Here is an 18833-nt window from a genome sequence, read left to right as displayed (position 1 = left end):
TTTTTCATATATATTCTCTTACTATAGTTATCAACTTAGACGTATAAGTCAGCTCTATATATACCCACATAGATTAAAAAAGTAGCATACTGTATTCTTGGTAACTTCGAGTGAAAAATAAAAGTTTAAAAAAAAAAAAAAAGTAGCATACTTAGTGGATACCTATACCTGAAGTCTGTGTTTTTTTTTTTTTATCAGGTCCCATATGTGCTTCAGCTGAAACTCGGACTGTTGTTGCTTTTTGTCAATATTTGTTTATTATTATCATTTTTAAGTATCTCTTATTTTATTTTTATCTTAAGCCTAAGTCATATATGTTTTTAACATGCATTCTGAATATTGGATATTTTGCATATGTACTTTACATATTTTTATATAAGTTGGATCTCTCATATGCCAATGAACAGACCAATGCTATTTTTTATACATGTATCAACTCTGTTGCTACTATATAATTGTTGTTTTCTATGTTGCAAATCTCTATACATGTATTAGCTCTGTTGTTACTATATAACTGTTGTTTTATATGTTGTATTAACTGTGTGATATTGCTTTATGCATGTATTACATTTAACACATTTAGCACGTTTACTATTCTATATTTGTCATAACTACTCAGCAAGGTATTCTCCGCAGTGTTCCCTTCTGCCTTTAAAGTAATAGTACCTGCCTATATGCCACATATTACATTTAGTGTAAATATCTTCTTTTCGTAACTACTCAGTAAAGTACTTTCCGCAGTTTCCCCTTTTTGCCCCTATAGTAACTAGTACCTGCTTATATGCCATGCATTATACTTAGCGTAAACACCATTTCACATTGACACTTTTAACTTCTTTTGGACAATTTAAGTGATCTACATTATATACCTTTATCATTATTTTTGCTATATACATAACCTTTTCAGCTAAGTGTTCTACATCTTATATTTGCCCACAAGAAAGATAGAAGCATAGCAGTCTAATGAGTTTACATAATAGATCATGTTACAGTTTGTCACATGATGATGCTCCTAACGGATTTACCCCGGAACTCTTACTCTGAGTACAGGCAGCATATTTTCTATGCACAATTAGGTCTTTAACACTATATACTTGGCGTGAACCGGAATCACTTACCTGGACATGTTATGGTATGTACTTTTTCTGCGCCACACTTTGTTACACCCATAATTTATGATAGGCCTAAGAAGCCTTTAATTACTCCAACAATTCAGCTGGTATAGTCTTGATAAAGACCTTGCTACAGGCCGAAACACGTCAGCCTACTGTATTTATGACATACCAGCCGGAGTTTTGTTTCTATATGGTGAACATATATTAGCTCCGTTAGTTTTACAGCTTTGGTGCACCTGTTTGCTCTCTCTCTCCACAGGTATTTACAGGTATCCTTGACTTACTTTGGAAATGGACCATTCTTCACATCCCTTGCTCCTCTGAATTAACAAACTTATTAACCTTTGGATTCAACGTACTCTCATACCTCCTTTTTTGGGACATTATATCTGAACAGTATTATTATTATTATTACTTTACTGAACTATCTTTTCTATACACCTTTTCATTATATATATATATATATATATATATATATATATATATATATATATAATTTTTTTCACTATTTTTTCACCACAGTGCCTATTTGCATTTTTCACGCATTTTTTCCACATATTTTTTGGCCATTAGTTCCGACATGTCTCTTTTATATTGAGCTCTGGATATTTCCAATGTTCTCTTTTTTTTACTCATTGTTTTTAAGCATATATACTTCTTATGCACCTAATTCTAGTCATTGTTTTTAATCATGTATGTATAAGCTCTATCTAAAATAGTCTGTCTCCTCAGTAACATATCTGTGTACACAGTGTATATATGTAATAAATTTGTGTATCTAGTATATTGCAGTACTCTTCATATCTAATCCTTACCATCTTCTTTATGAAATATTTCATAAGCATATTTATTAGCATATTCTACTAGCACACTTTAGCCTCCCTTGTGTGGTGCTCCTTCACTTCATCGGACCACAGGACATGGTTCCAGTAATCCATGCCCTTAGTCTGCTTATCTTCAGAAAACTGTTTGCACGCATTTACAGAGCCTCTTTTGCAAACGTCTTCCCATAGTGGGGGTCTCTAATTATTATTTTTTTGCATTGCTAGAAGTTTGCGTTTCAGTAACACAAACATTAAGACAGAGTAAAATGTAGAGGAAACAGAATTATAGTCATTTCAGAGATAAAACTGATATCTAAGGCAAAGATAGGCAATGGTGCGTAAATGATTAAAAGTGAAACAAATATGTAAGAGTGAACTTTATATACACCTGGGTGCAAATGTGTTACAGTCAACCTCTAATAAGCTTTACATGATATTAAATACGTTTTTACTGTGTCCACTATATCATTTTTTAAGTTAAAGCCGTTGGTTCCATTGTAAACATGATTTTAGAAGTTATGGTCAGTGATTCCTGATTACAAACTAATGAATGGAGACATGAAATGGACATTTTAACTTATATTTTCATGATGAAAAAAGGTTATTGTGAATTTAGTATTTGTTTAATGATACCAGGGAAGGTCGTAGCTACTAAATCAAGCAAGCTCCCTACCTCCTCTAGCTGTTTTGTGTTTTGAGAGTGTGTGGGATTAACAAGAATCTGGAGCCAGGCAAACTCAGTGTTAAAACCTCATAGAAGTTACACAATCATGATTGGCTGGCATGTATTCATTTGCTTGGTTCTGTTTTAGCCATTCAAAAATTGAGTTACTAACCAATCAGAAATTGTTGCAGTGGATTTCCTTCTATTGGTTGGCTTACCATAAGGCTGCTAATTGGTTACACTTTCTTAATTCTAGGTTTCCTGGTTAATACTAGAACCATATATAAGAAAGCTGAGTTTTTATTTTTATGTTGCACCTAGAGTAAGATAAGTGCTATTTATACCAGGATGCAAGTTTTAAATGTGTTACTGGTATGAACAAATTGATATCACTTTATATATTTAAGCTTATATCACTGAAGATTCTTATTGCACAGGTCTTCACAATGGTGCTAAAGATTGCTGGAGTCACCTGACTTGAAAATAGTAATTTTTGTAGGACCCAGCAAGGCCAAGATGAGTGCAGAATTGACTGCGCTTTACAGCAACTTAAGCCACCCTCACCCTTGACAGTTTATAATTATAGTATGGTCTCAACAAATAAACATTAACAAAACACCAAGGAATTTTGTGAACACAAATTAAGGTGTACCAAATGGCTCATTACAAAATAGAAAACCTGCTACAGAATGTTCAGGATTCCTCATAGGACAGTGTGACTGACTTCTATTGCAAATGACTTAGGTTCAAGTCCAGTTGAAGGCACATATATTTCCAATAATTATGCATCCTAAGCATCCTAATGAAAGGACAGGTAATGTAAAACAAAAGAGTATCTTGCGCTGTTCACAGTTTTTTGGTTCAAATCCTCTTGTCTGCAGTGCATTGTGTAACAATGAAAAATCTCAAATTAAACTTTAAAAAAAAAAATTAAACAAGCACATAACCCAGGATTGTATTGCTTCTTTGCTTTTAATAGACAATCTAAACTTTTACATTAACCCAATATCTAAAACTGGAATGACAAAAATATATATGCTTTAGACTTACACTTGGCCTGGAAATGTAGTGATGCAGTTCTGCATGGACTGCAGATACTAAATTCATCGTTTCCACGACATAATTAATATTACTTATTGTGTACGCCCTTACTAATGTACTAAGTTTTCTGGAATATGGCAGCACTTTATAAATAAATGATAACAATAATAATGGATCATTGGAAGATATACTAGTAGCAGCAAAAATGATTTTGTGACTGTTATGTTTAGAACAGTATGAGACATAAAGAAATGGTCATTTGCATAGCAGATAAAGGATTAGTAATTTGGAGCAACACAGCATTTTGTAACCAAACTATGTGAGTGTATATAAGATGTCAGTGCATAACTGGTTGACAGTGCTGTACCTAGATTAAATGATATTTATTACAGCTATAAATATTGACAAGAGTATATGGAAAATACTTTGCAACACTAAGCTGTATAATCATAGTACAACCATATAAAAAGCACTTATACAGATGCGTTTTATGTCACCTAGGAGAGGTAGAATATAAAGTGACTTCTTCCTTCCGCAAAGTCCCATCATGCTTCAGGTCAATTACCACTTATTTTTAGAAGCAGTGGTAAAATTAAGAGCCCCTTAAAATAGAAGGCACTTACTAAAAAATAAACATACATAGCAGCAGCATAGTGGGGACTTTGCGAGTTAGGCTATAGCAGACACGTATAAAAGTATCCGCTAGTCTTTACTACCCATGGTTTCATTTGCATCGGTTAAATGTTATAGCATCTCATATACAGGTATCCATTTTTTGCTCCATATTGGTTAAAAGAACATTAAAATATTTTTTTTTTCTTTCTTGTGAATTTTTTTTTTTTTAAATGTCTTTCTTGATCAACTGTATAACTGTTATTTTTCCCTATTTCTTCAGTAAAGATAATTAAAAATGTTTTTGTTTCCTTAAAAATTGATGTTCCTTTGCTAATAAAACACTTTTTTTTTCATTTATGTTTTTCCGATACCACTGTTTACAAATAAAGCTGTGGATGTTGTCCCAATCACACAAACCAATTATGCATAAACAGGCACCTCCTGTTAACCCCTTAAGGACCAACGACGTACAGGGTACGTCCTAAAAAAAAATGTCCTTAGCGACCAAGGACGTACTCTGTACGTCGTTGGTGTCTTCAAGCCGTGGAAGTGATCCTGATCGCTTCCAGCCGCTTTCATGTTATTGCAGTGATGCCTCGATATTGAGGCATCCTGCAATAACATTTTCTAGCCATCCGATGCAGAGAGAGCCACTCTGTGGCCCTTTCTGCATCGGACATCGATGGCCACGATCATTGGTGGGTGGGAGCCAATGTGGGAGGCGGGTGGGCGGCCATCGATGTGGGTTGAGAGTCAGAGGGGGGCGGGATCATGTAAGGGGACGCCGGGCGGGCACGCGCGTGTGCACGGGGGCGGGAGCGGATGGGAACCGCTACACTATGAAACATTTTTTTCCACAAAGTGAGAGAGAGGAGGGAGGGAATTTTGATCTAAGGGATCTGGGAGGTTGTTTATTGAGGGGGGGAAGCTAAACTACAGAAAAATATGGAAAAAACCCCAAGATGGCGCACAATAAGGTAGAGGGGGAGGGTTAGAGAGAGGCTGATCTCTACACTAAAGCTAAAATTAACCCTGCAAGCTCCCTGCAAGCTACCTAATTAACCCCTTCACTGCTGGGCATAATACAACTGTGGTGCGCAGTGGCATTTAGCAGCCTTCTAATTGCCAAAAAGCAACGCCAAAGCCATATATGTCTGCTATTTCTGAACAAAGGGGATCCCAGAGAATCATTTACAACCATTTGTGCCATAATTGCACAAGCTGTTTGTAAATCATTTCAGTGAGAAACCTAAAGTTTGTGAAAACATTTGTGAAAAAGTGAATGATTTTTTTATTTGATTGCATTTGGCGGTGAAATGGTGGCATGAAATATACAAAAATGGGCCTAGATCAATACTTTGGGCTGTCTACTAAAAAAAATATATATACATGTCAGGGGATATTCAGGGATTCCTGAAAGATATCAGTGTCCCAATGTAACTATCGCTAATTTTGAAAAAAAAAAAAGTGGTTTGGAAATAGCAAAGTGCTACTTGTACTTATTGCCCTATAATTTGCAAAAAAAGGAAAGAACGTGTAAACATTAGGTATTTCTAAACTCAGGACAAAATTTAGAAACTATTTAGCATGGGTGTTTTTTGGTGGTTGTAGATGTGTAACAGATTTTGGGGGTCAAAGTAAGAAAACGTGTGTTTTTTTCCATTTTTTTCCTTATATTTTATAATTTTTTTGTAGTAAATTATAAGATATGATAAAAATAATGGTATCTTTAGAAAATCCATTTAATGGGGAGAAAAACGGTTTATAATATGTGTGGGTACAGTAAATGAGTAAGAGGAAAATTACAGCTAAACACAAACACCGCAGAAATGTAAAAATAGCCCTGGTCCCAAACGGTCAGAAAATGGAAATGTGCTGTGATCCTTAAGGGGTTAATTTAAAAACTAAAATGAACAGTTTTAACATAACCATAGTTTTATAAGAATGTTTTAAAATGTATTAACATCGCTCTTTCTTATGCATGATAGAAACTTTAATTTTGCTATGTTTTTATCGTCAGTTAATTTGATGTACTTGTCACAAAAATGCCACACATTTAACTTTGGGCCCTATATCATATTCTGAACTGGAGCATCAATTTGAATGTGATAATAATTCTAGCTCTCCAGGTTAACATGATAAAAAACATAAAAAATTTTAGAAGTCCCTAATGGCAACACATTTCAGGACTGTGCTGCCTGTTTGTACCATATTTAAAGTTATATATATATGTGTGTGTGTGTCTATATATATATATATATATATATATAGTTCAAAAGAGAGCATTATCACCTTAGTAACAACTGTCAGGGTAGAGAGAGAGAGAGAGAGAGTATTGTAAGCAAGAAATCTCTTTAAAGGGGCATGTTACTCAAGATAAATTCTTATTTATCCCTGAAGAAATTGAGAGAAATAAAACATTTGATGATGTATACCTTTTTTTTATTATTTTTTACTAATTTGAAGCTAAAACCAACTCACCAGAGTAAATGTTCTGTGATTATTTACCATTCCGTTACTTGTTATAGTCATCTACATGGTAAAAAAACAAACAGAAATCAGCATTATCACTGCTGAAATCAAATTTTGCTTTACTGTGATCTTGGAGGATTTTACTATGATTTTGCAAGATTTTTTAGAAAACTTCCTTAAACGGAGGAGAAAAAGAAATCTAACATAGCAGGTGTATTTTCTTTTGCAACTCCTGTGATATGCATCTGGATTGGATGTGTAAATTCCCTCTATAATGAGATATGGCTACTGAGGTAATTTTGAGGTAACAATTGTCCTTTTTGTAAATAGAGATAGTCAGGTAATATTTTCTTGTAAGCTTTTTACATTTATGCTACATGACTCAAGTGATTTAGCATTTAGGTAACATGCCCCTTTAATGTTTATAAATTGCTGCATTAACAATTTGTGTCATGAAAATCTGTACTTATTTTTACATTTTACTCCATAGCAAATCGATCATTTATTGGATATATAGGAATAATGATTACTCTAAGGAGATGTAGATACATCCTAAATTTTCCATTCATTCTTCATCATAACAACAAAGTAGGCATCACTGTCTATAGAAGCACTGACTCCGCTGTAATAGTTCAGGAATTCCTCTTCTGTTACCTGGAATGGAATTATAGATACTGTGTTAGGTTCATGCAAACATGAATGTTTCCTATCTAGAACCTTAGTTGTGAAACTAAAACATTTTATCATGATGTTACAGAGTGTAATATAGACTGATGTCTTTAAAGGGACACTCAATCAAAATTAAACTTTCATTATTCAGATAGAGGATGCCATTTTAAACAACTTTCCAATTTACTTCCATTAACAAAATGTGCACAGTCTTTTTATATTTAAATTTTTTGAGTCACCAGCTTCTACTGAGCATGTGCAAGAATAAGTGTGTATGCGTTTGTTAATGGCTGATGGCTGTCACATGGTACGTGTATGCATTTGTGAGGCTGTCACATGGTACAGGGGGAGTGGAAAAAGACATAACTTTTAAAATTGTCAGAAAAAAATCTACTACTCATTTGAAGTTCAGACTAAGTGCTATTGCATTGTCTTGTTATCTTGCATTTGTTGAGTATGTGAATCCACTGTGTTGACTGGTCCTTTAAGCAGTTACATGCACTCTTGGAGAAGAGAAGAAACCTTATAAGAAAATAATCTGGTTAATAGTAGGGCACTGAGCCTATCAATCCATTCCGATTGGTTAATATGTTTAACATAGCAGAAGTATATATTTCTTTTTTTCTTAATAGGAAATGAGTTACAGAAGGTCAAGAAAAAGGCTGAAGAAAAGATAAGGGAAGCCTGGATTTAAAGGAACATACAACCCAAACATTTTCTTTCATGATTCAGATAGAACGCTCAATCTTAAACCAACGTTACAGTTTACTTATTTTTCTTTTCAAATTTGTTTATTTGTTATCCATTGTTGGAAAGCAGGAAGGTCATTTCAGGAATGTGCACATGTCTGCAGTACTATGTGGCAGCAGTTTTGCAATGATGTTATACAATAGTAAGGGCACTAGATGGCAGCACTATTTCTTGTCATGTAGTGCTCCAGAAGTGCACGCTACCTATCTAGATATCTCTTCAACAAAGAATAACAAGAGAACAAATTTGATATTATAAGTAAATTGGAAACTTTTTTGAATATGTATTCTCTATCTGAATCATGAAAAAAAAATTTGGGGTTTCATGTCCCTTTAAATATAGGGTTTACCAATAAAGGTTTCTTGTGTATGGGTTTACAAATAGAGGGTCTTGAAAATAATGCTGCAACATCTATATTGTGACAGTGACTATAGGGACAGTGAAGTCAAATTGAAACTTTCATTATTCAGTTACAGCATGCAATTCAAAAGATTACAAGTTTTGCGTTAGAGGCTGTGCAGTGCTAACAAGCAGTTTATGCTCACCGCTCACTTACAGACATCGCTGGTATTATGGGTTTTTCCAAACCCGGCATTAACCGCAAAAAAGTGATCGTAGAGCAAAATTTTGCTCCACATCTCACCTCAATACCAGCGCTGCTTACGTTAGCGGTGAGCTGGCTGAAACGTGCTCGTGCACGATTTCCCCATAGGAATCAATGGGGGAGAGCCTGCTGAAAAAAAACTAACACCTGCAAAAAAGCAGCGTTTAGCTCCTAACGCAGCCCCATTGATTCCTATGGGGAAAACACATTTATGTCTACACCTAACACCCTAACATGAACCCCGAGTCTAAACACCCCTAATCTTACACTTATTAACCCCTAATCTGCCGCCCCCGACATCGCCGACACCTACATTATATTATTAACCCCTAATCTGCCGCTCCAGACAACGCCGCCGCCTACATTATAGTTATGAACCTCTAATCTGCTGCCCCCAACATCGCCGACACCTACATTATATTTATTAACCCCTAATCTGTCGCCCCCAATGTCGCCGCAACCTACCTACACTTCTTAACCCCTAATCTGCCACCCCCAATGTCGCCGCCACTATATTAAAGTTATTAACCCCTAAACCTAAGTCTAACCCTAACACCCCCTAACTTAAATATAATTTAAATAAATCTAAAAAAAATAACTATCATTAACTAAATTATTCCTATTTAAAACTAAATAGTTACCTATAAAATAAACCCTAAGCTAGCTACAATATAACTAATAGCTACATTGTATCTATCTTAGGGTTTATTTTTATTTTACAGGCAAGTTTGTATTTATTTTAACTAGGTACAATAGTTATTAAATAGTTATTAACTATTTAATAACTACCTAGCTAAAATAAATACAAATTTACCTGTAAAATAAAACCTAACCTAAGTTACAATTACAACTAACACTACCACTATAATTAAATTAATTCCCTAAATTAAATAAAATTATCTAAAGTACAAATAAAAACAAACATTAAATTACAGAAAATAATAAAAAAAATTACAAGATTTTTAAACATATTACACCTAATCTAATCCCCCTAACAAAATAAAAAAGCCCCCCCAAAATAAAAAAGCCCTACCCTACACTAAATTACAAATAGCCCTTAAAAGGGCATTTTGCGGGGCATTGCCACAAAGTAATCAGCTCTTTTACCTGTAAAAAAAAAATGACAAATCCCCCCCCAACATTAAAACCCACCACCCACATAACCAACCCTACTCTAAAACCCACCCAATCCCCCCTTAAAAAACCTAACACTAACCCCCTGAAGATCACCCTACTGGGAGACGTCTTCATCCAACCGGGCAGAAGTGGTCCTCCAGACGGGCAGAAGTCTTCATCCAAGCCGGGCATCTTCTATCTTCATCCATCCGGCGCAGAGCGGGTCCATCTTCAAGACGTCCGACGTGGAGCATCCTCTTCTTCTGACGGCTACGACTGAATGAAGGTACCTTTAAGTGACGTCATCCAAGATAGCGTCCCTTCAATTCCGATTGGCTGATAGAATTCTATCAGCCAATCGGAATTAAGGTAGAAAAAATCCTACTGGATGATGCAATCAGCCAATAGAATTGAAGTTCAATCCTATTGGCTGATGCAATCAGCCAATAGGATTGAGCTGGCATTCTATTGGCTGTTCCAAACAGCCAATAGAATGCGAGCTCAATCCTATTGGCTGATTGCATCAGCCAATAGGATTTTTTTCTACCTTAATTCCGATTGGCTGAAAGAATTCTATCAGCCAATCGGAATTGAAGGGACGCCATCTTGGATGACGTCATTTAAAGGAACCTTCATTCAGTCATAGCCGTCGGAAGAAGAGGATGCTCCACCTCGGATGTCTTGAAGATGGACCAGCTCCACGCCGGATGGATGAAGATAGAAAATGCTGTCTGGATGAAGACTTCTGCCTGTCTGGAGGACCACTTCTGCCCGGCTTGGATGAAGACTTCTGCCCGTCTGGAGGACCACTTCTGCCCGGTTGGATGAAGACGTCTCCAGGTAGGGTGATCTTCAGGGGGTTAGTGTTAGGTTTTTTTAAGGGGGGATTGGGTGGGTTTTAGAGTAGGGTTGGTTGTGTGGGTGGTGGGTGGGTTTTAATGTTGGGGGGGATTTGTATTTTTTTTTACAGGTAAAAGAGCTGATTACTTTGGGGCAATGCCCCGCAAAAGGCCCTTTTAAGGGCTATTTGTAATATAGTGTAGGGTAGGGCTTTTTTTATTTTGGGGGGCTTTTTTATTTGTTAGTGGGATTAGATTAGGTGTAATTAGTTTAAAAATCTTGTAATTTTTTTTATTATTTTCTGTAATTTAGTGTTTGTTTGTTTTTGTACTTTAGATAATTTTATTTAATTTAGGGAATTCATTTAATTATAGTGGTAGTGTTAGGTGTAATTGTAACTTAGGTTAGGTTTTATTTTACAGGTACTTTTGTCTTTATTTTAGCTAGGTAATTATTAAATAGTTAATAACTATTTAGTAACTATTCTACCTAGTTAAAATAAATACAAACTTGCCTGTAAAATAAAAATAAACCCTAAGCTAGCTACAATGTAACTATTCGTTATATTGTAGCTATCTTAGGGTTTATTTTATAGGTAAGTATTTAGTTTTAAATAGGAATAATTTAGTTAATGATAGTTATTTTATTTTTATTTATTTAAATTATATTTAAGTTAGGGGGGGTTAGGGTTAGACTTAGATTTAGGGGTCAATAACTTTAATATAGTGGCAGCAACGTTGGGGGCGGCAGATTAGGGGTTAATAAATGTACAAGTAGTAAAATTGACCAGGAGCGCTAAAAAGCTAAAGTTGGTAGAGTATTCGTAGCCTAACAGTTATATAAAGTGCAAAGTGTCAGTGCAAAATATTAGTGCAAAGAATTCTGAAAAGTGCTAAACTAATAGATAAAACTAAACCTAACCAGGTATATATATCCTAATATAAACCTAAGTATTATATAAATAGTATGGCATAAGTCTCTGTATGCTTTCACAAAGTGCACAAGTGATAGACAAATACAAAATATAAAATGGTCCTCTGACCAATGGGTATATAGAAACCAAAAAAATAATTACAATTATAATAACTTATCTAAAATAATGCAATGCAAAATTATACCTAAAAATTTTATTAATACATGGCCAAATGCACAAACACTAATATGCAAGAGAATGATATATGTAAAAACGGACGTCTCCGTGTATAAATTAGGTTGCCACCACACAAATTATCCGGATGCGTAATAGTCAATTAAAAGGCTTTCTGTTTTAGTATAGAAGCCACATATCCTGATAAACAGTTTCTTTTAGGAAGGGGAAATCCTTTTAGCTTACCCCAACAGCTCAGTCAAACCAGTCCGTCAGTTGGAATTACCGCCGTGGCGGAGTGACGTCACTCTTTTATTTGACTGAACTGTTGGGGGTAAGCTAAAAGGATTTTTTACATATATCATTCTCTTGCATATTAGTGTTTGTGCATTTGGCCATGTATTAATAAAACTTTTAGGTATAATTTTGCATTGCATTATTTTAGATAAGTTATTACCATTGTAATTATTTTTTTTGGTTTCTATATACCCATTGGTCAGAGGACCATTTTATATTTTGTATTTGTCTATCACTTGTGCACTTTGTGAAAGCATACGGAGACTTATGCCATACTATTTATATAATACTTAGGTTTATATTAGGATATATATACCTGGTTAGGTTTAGTTTTATCTATTAGTTTAGCACTTTTCAGAATTCTTTGCACTTTATGGAATACTTTGCACTAATATTTTGCACTGACACTTTGCACTTTATATAACTGTTAGGCTACGAATACTCTACCACCTTTAGCTTTTTAGCGCTCCTGGTCAATTTTACTACTTGTGCTAATTCTCTACACCTTTGAAAGGGACCCGTAGGTGATTCAGGAGTTTGGTGACTACACTCTGCGCTTATTAGTCTTTTTTGTTTGAGTTAATAAATGTAGGTAGGTGTCGGCGATGTTAGGGACGGCAGATTAGAGGTTAATAAAATTTAACTAGTGTTTGCGAGGCGATAGTGCAGCGGTTTAGGGGTTAATATATTTATTATAGTGGCGGCAATGTCCGGTTCGGCAGATTAGGGGTTACATTTTTTTAAGTGTTTGCGATGTGGGGGGGGCCTCGGTTTAGGGGTTAATAGGTAGTTTATGGGTGTTGGTGTACTTTTTAGCACTTTAGTTAAGAGTTTTATGCTACGGCATTGTAGTGTAAAACTCTTAACTACTGACTTTAAAATGCGGTACCAGGCTTGACAGGGGAGGGTCTACCGCTCACTTTTTGGCAGACTCGTAATACCAGCGCTATGCAAGTCCCAATGAAAATATAGGATACGCAATTGACATAAGTGTATTTGCAATATTTCTGAGTCTGGCCAAAAAAGTGAGCGGTGAGCCTGTACCTTCAAGACTCGTAATACTAGCGGGCGTTAAAAAGCAGCGTTGGGACCAGCCAACACTGCTTTTTAAGCCTAACGCAAGACTCGTAATCTAGCCGGATATTTATTAAAAAAAAAAAAAAATCAGGCTTTTTTTGATGAACAATATATCTAGATATAGTTTCTTTTTAAGGTACATTACAATCCAAAGAACTTTCATACTGAAATAAAGATTAGTTTTTAATTAAGTAGCATGAGGCTGTATATTTATGACAGTAAAGTTTAATTTTTGGTAAATTAATTCCATTAATCCATTCAGAATGTCATACTCTGCCAGAGGTGTCTGTAAGATTATTTTTGGCATTTTTTAGATATAGATTTTATAGTTCTCAAAACTCTGAATTTGTGTCTGCAAAAATAACATACAGGGGCCCATTTATCAACCCAATCGAGTATGATCGGATTGATTGACACGCCCTGCTGGCGGACGATTGGCCGCGAATCTGCAGGAGGCGGCGTTGCACCAGAAGCTCACAAGAGTTATATGAAAATTGGTGTTTACTGTTTCTTTAAGTGATGCCAGGAATGCAATTTAGAAAATAGCCAATAGGTGGCGGTGGAACATTGATTTTAGCTTATGACGTGCGTATCTGAGTAAGCAATTATTACCTATTCTGATAGATATTTAAATGCAATTTATGGCAAAGTTTAGTTACCTTTTAAAAGACTCCAGAGAGAGCTGAATTGTTGGGATAAAAACTATGTAACGTGTTCTGATGCTTTAATACAGTATGTTTTTGGCTTGATGCTTGAAATACTAAAACGTGCACTCCAGATTGGAACATAGACAGATAAATATTGTTCATTAGGGGTTAATATATTTAATATAGGTGGCGGCGGTGTAGGGGGATTAGATTAGGGGGTAATACATTTATTATAGGTGGCGGCGGTATAGGGGCATTTAGATTACAGGCAAAAGAGCTGATTACTTTGTGACAATGCCCCGCAAAAAGCCCTTTTAAGGGCTGGTAAAAGAGCTGATTACTTTGGGGCAATGCCCCGCAAAAAGCCCTTTTAAGGGCTGGCAATAGAGCTGGTTACTTTGGGGCAATGCCACGCAAAAAGCCCTTTTCAGGGCTATTTGTAGGGTTAGACTTTTTTAGGGGTTAATTAATTTAATATAGGTGGCGGCGGTATAGGGGGATTAGATTAGGGGTTAATTAATTTAATATAGGTGGCAGCAGTATAGGGGGATTAGATTAGGGGTTAATTAATTTAATATAGGTGGCGGCGGTATAGGGGGATTAGATTAGGGGTTAATCATTTTAATATAGGTGGCGGTGGTGTAGGGGGATTAGATTAGGGGGTAATGTAGTTAAAATAGGTGGCGGCGGGGTAGCGGGTTCACATTAGGGGGTAATAATTTTAATATAGATGGCGGCGGTGTAGGGGGATTACATTAGGGGTTAATAAGTTTAATGTAGGTGGCGACGGTGTAGGGGGGTTAGACATTTAATGTAGGTGGCGGCGGGGTCCGGGAGTGGCGGTTTAGGGGTTAAACACTTTGTTAGGGATTGTGGCGGGGGATCGCGGTTGACAGGTAGATAGACATTGCGCATGCGTTAGGTGCTAGGTTTTATTTTGCAGCTAGTTTAGGGAGTTACGGGGCTCCGATACACAGCATAAGGCTTACTACGCCTGCAATTTGTGGCGAGGTGAAAATGGAGTAAGATTTCTCCATTTTCGCCACGTAAGTCCTTATGCTGTATATTGGATACCAAACTGCGCTGGTTTGGTATACCTGTCTATGGGCCAAAAAACTACGGCCGAAGGCAGAAATATACGAGCATAACTTCTATGTAACGCCGTATATGTGATACCAAACCAGCGCAAAATTTGGCGTCGCCGGCTTTTGCGGGCGACACTGCATATCGGATCGGGGCCGTAGTGTCTGACGGCATGAAAACAAGGCTCCCATAGGAGCCTATGGAAGTGCGCTCTTGTGAGCACAATGCTTCCTAGCAATGCGAACGTGAGGCCGCATTCGCATTGCACTCAACTTGTAATACCAGTGCAAATTAGTGTGTGCTGGTATTACTCAGTGGAGCACAAATATTGCTTTCCCAAAAGCAATATTTAGCGATTCACTTGTAATCCAGCACTAAATCAGTCATTTTCTGATATAACTTGAAAAAATATTTGAAAAGTTATTAATCTAAAAATTAAACCATTATGTAGAAAAAAAAATATTTAAATTGATTTAAATTGAGTTTTACTGACAGTGATTTAAATTGTTATTTAAATCAATTTGATGGTTTCAATTTGATCCACCCTGAACAAAAGACATGTAAAACATATAACAATTTAAGTAGTGGACTAAATATATATATATATATATATATATATATATATATATATATATATATATATATATACACTGTGTATGTATGTATATAATATATATATATATATATATATATATATATATACACACACGCACACATACATACATAAATATAAAATATATGTTTATTATTGAGATAAAGTGTTTTAAAGGTGTTTGGCAGGAAAGTGCTTAAATCTGTATATAATATATATATGTGTGTGTATATATTTGTATGTGTGTATGTATATATGTGTATTTTATATATATATATATATATATATATATATATTGTATATATATATATATATATTATATATATATATATATATACATATGTGTGTGTGTGTGTGAACATAGATACACATATATGCATACACACATACAAATATATATATATATATATATATATATATATATATATATTTATACACATTTATACACACACACTTACATATACCTTTTTAGCCCTTCCCTGTCAAACACCTTGTTATATACCATATTCCTTTAAAACAATGTGAACATTTTTTATTTTTAAAATAGAAATACTTAAAATAGTATTGTTCTTATCTTAGAAGAAAATGTTTTATTTTTTTCATGTAATTGGCAAGAGTCCATGAGCTAGTGACGTATTGGATATAAAATCCTACCAGGAGGGGCAAAGTTTCCCAAACCTCAAAATGCCTATAAATACACCCCCTCACCACACCCACAATTCAGTTTTACAAACTTTGCCTCCTATGGAGGTGGTGAAGTAAGTTTGTGCTAAGATTTCTACGTTGATATACGCTTCTCAGCATTTTGAAGCCCGATTCCTCTCAGAGTACAGTGAATGTCAGAGGGATGTGAAGGGAGTATCATCTATTGAATGCAATGGTTTTCCTCACGGGGGATTTATTTAATAGGTTCTCTGTTATCGGTCGTAGAGATTCATCTCCTACCTTCCTTTTCAGATCGACGATATACTCTCATATTCCATTACGTCTACTGATAACCGTTTCAGTACTGGTTTGGCTATCTGCTATATGTGGATGGGTGTCTTTTGGTAAGTATGTTTTCATTACTTAAGACACTCTCAGCTATGGTTTGGCACTTTATGTATTTATATAAAGTTCTAAATATATGTTTTGTACTTATATTTGCCATGATTCCGGTTTTCAGTATATTTCCTTTTGCAGACTGTCAGTTTCAGATCTGGGAAATGCTTTTTTAGGAAAAAATTATTTTTTACCTGGGGTATAGTCTCTTTTTCAAATTGACTGTTTTTTAAATTCGCGGGCAGAATTAGGCTCGCGAGGGCACAAACTGCCAAAGTTTATTGTGTCATTCTCGGAGCGAGATTTTTTTGGCGCGAAGTTACGTTCATTGATGCAAATTCGTCATTTCCGGCATCTTAGTCAACGTCGAGTCCTTCACAAGGTTACATCATCTGTGACGCGAGCGTGTCATTTCTGGATGTTTTTGGCGCCAAAAAAAAATATTTTTCTGTTTGTTGTGCGTCATACTTGGCGCCAAATATTTTCATTATTTAAGACCCCATTCCTATATGCCTCTTGCCTTTTTTCTCTATCAGAGGGCTATGCTGTTTGCATCTTTTCCCATTCCTGAAACTGTCATATAAGGAAATTGATCATTTTGCTTTATATGTTGTTTTTTTCTCTTACATTTGCAAGATGTCTGCTAGATGATAACAGTTCTACCAAAGCTAAGTGCATTTGTTGTAAACTAGTGGAGGTTATATATCCTGCTGTGGTTTGTAATAGTTGATAAACTTTTACATGCAGAGAATGTATCCATCAGTAGTAGTTCATTACCTGTTGCTGTCCCCTCAACATCTAATGCACAAGATATACCTGTAAATTTATTATAATAATTTATTTCTGATTCTATTCAGAAGGCTTTGTCTGCCATCCCGCTTTCTAATAAATGTAAAAGGTCTTTTAAAACTTCTCATGAAGTTGATGAAATTTCAAATGACCGGCAACATGCTGAATTATCCTTCTCTGATGGGGATCTATCTGGTTCAGAAGATCCTGCCTCAGATATTGACACTGACAAATCTTCTTATTTATTTAAAATGGAGTATATTCGTTCTTTGTTAAAAGAAGTGTTGATTGGGGGCGGAGCCCAGCCACAAACAGAGATGGCCGCAATCTAGTAGTGCTCTGTAGTCCCTGATGTTTCTTGCTTAAATTCAGCTTGACCAGACTGCCTAAAAACCCACTAATAGACCCGGCTGCAACACCCGAGATCTCAAGCAGCCTGCAGCCTCATTTATTTACCCATTCTCAACAATATAATGGACATCATCACCAGCACCTTGCGGTGCACACGGAGGGGACAATGCTCAGAACGAGGCCCCTGGAACTAGTATCTGCTGGGGATCTGCACCGCCGACCATCCTGACCCGAGATTAACCCAGGTACATACTTCACACACTCCAGGGCTGATTTGACCCGACCGCAGACCTCACTTAGCCAGCCTTATAGTAACAGGCTTCCGACCGCACGGGACATACGCATGCTGCACACACGTAGTCGGACCGGGATGCAGTCAGTCAGTAAATAAGCCATAAGAGCCCCCACACATAACAGGGCTAAAGTTGTCCCCTGCTGACTTTTGATCCACCGTTAGCTTTGTAACACTGACAAGAGGATAGAGCACAGAACTGACAGTGGGACATGAAGAATATATTGTGTATAATCGCTGAGCTGACACTGACTATACTTTAATTGCATGCATTAGCAGTTAACAGATAATAAGCTACTATATTGGCCTTTGTGGAGAAGGGATATAATCGAACTTAGCAGTGTTATAACGTGGCTGGACACAGTTTGACAACCAGTGAGGTACTACTGACAAAGAAAGAAGGTTCTGGATCTTCCTGGGGATTGAGCCCCCACACCGAACTAAGCACTTAGACCAACTCTGATACATATACAGAATTAAGCTGGGCAAGCTGCCATAGACATTCAAACTGACAGAAGACAGAATTTCCCAGTTTAAAAGGAGAGTCATAGAGGTCATAGGGGGGCAATATCCCCCTGAGAGAATAGCTAACTAATGCCATGGCAAGTAAAAGAAATACTAAACCATCCAGGGGCACACACTCCACGATCATGGAGAGCTACTTGATCCCTGCTGACCCTGCTTTACCCCCCTAATAGAACGGCACACGAACCACCAGTGCAGTCTATTACGGCCCAGATACACAAACCTGTGCCTGAGGCCCAGACCCATAACAATCTCACGAAGGATGACATTGTACACTTATCCTCTAAGGAGGACATAAAGAATGCTATGCAGGACTTTAAAACCATGTTTGGGGAGCTTAAA

The 18833-nt window shown here is 36.2% G+C and overlaps 1 protein-coding gene across 3 annotated transcripts in view; it reads right to left on the bottom strand.

The window, feature by feature from the left end:
• Positions 1–3556: 3556 nt before the first annotated feature.
• Positions 3557–18833, bottom strand: part of CAPS (calcyphosine) — a 154587-nt gene continuing 139310 nt past the window's right edge. For all 3 annotated transcript variants that reach the window (XM_053703043.1, XM_053703042.1, XM_053703041.1), the window contains one exon: positions 3557–7385. In XM_053703043.1, the coding sequence (XP_053559018.1) occupies positions 7284–7385 (102 nt within the window). In that variant the 3' untranslated portion in view covers positions 3557–7283. The remainder of the gene's footprint in view (positions 7386–18833) is intronic.

The sequence above is a fragment of the Bombina bombina genome, chromosome 2 (assembly GCF_027579735.1).
Source record: "Bombina bombina isolate aBomBom1 chromosome 2, aBomBom1.pri, whole genome shotgun sequence".
NCBI lineage: Eukaryota > Metazoa > Chordata > Amphibia > Anura > Bombinatoridae > Bombina > Bombina bombina.
The sequence above is the reverse complement of the archived record's forward strand: the minus strand, read 5'-3'. Positions and strand labels throughout refer to the sequence as shown.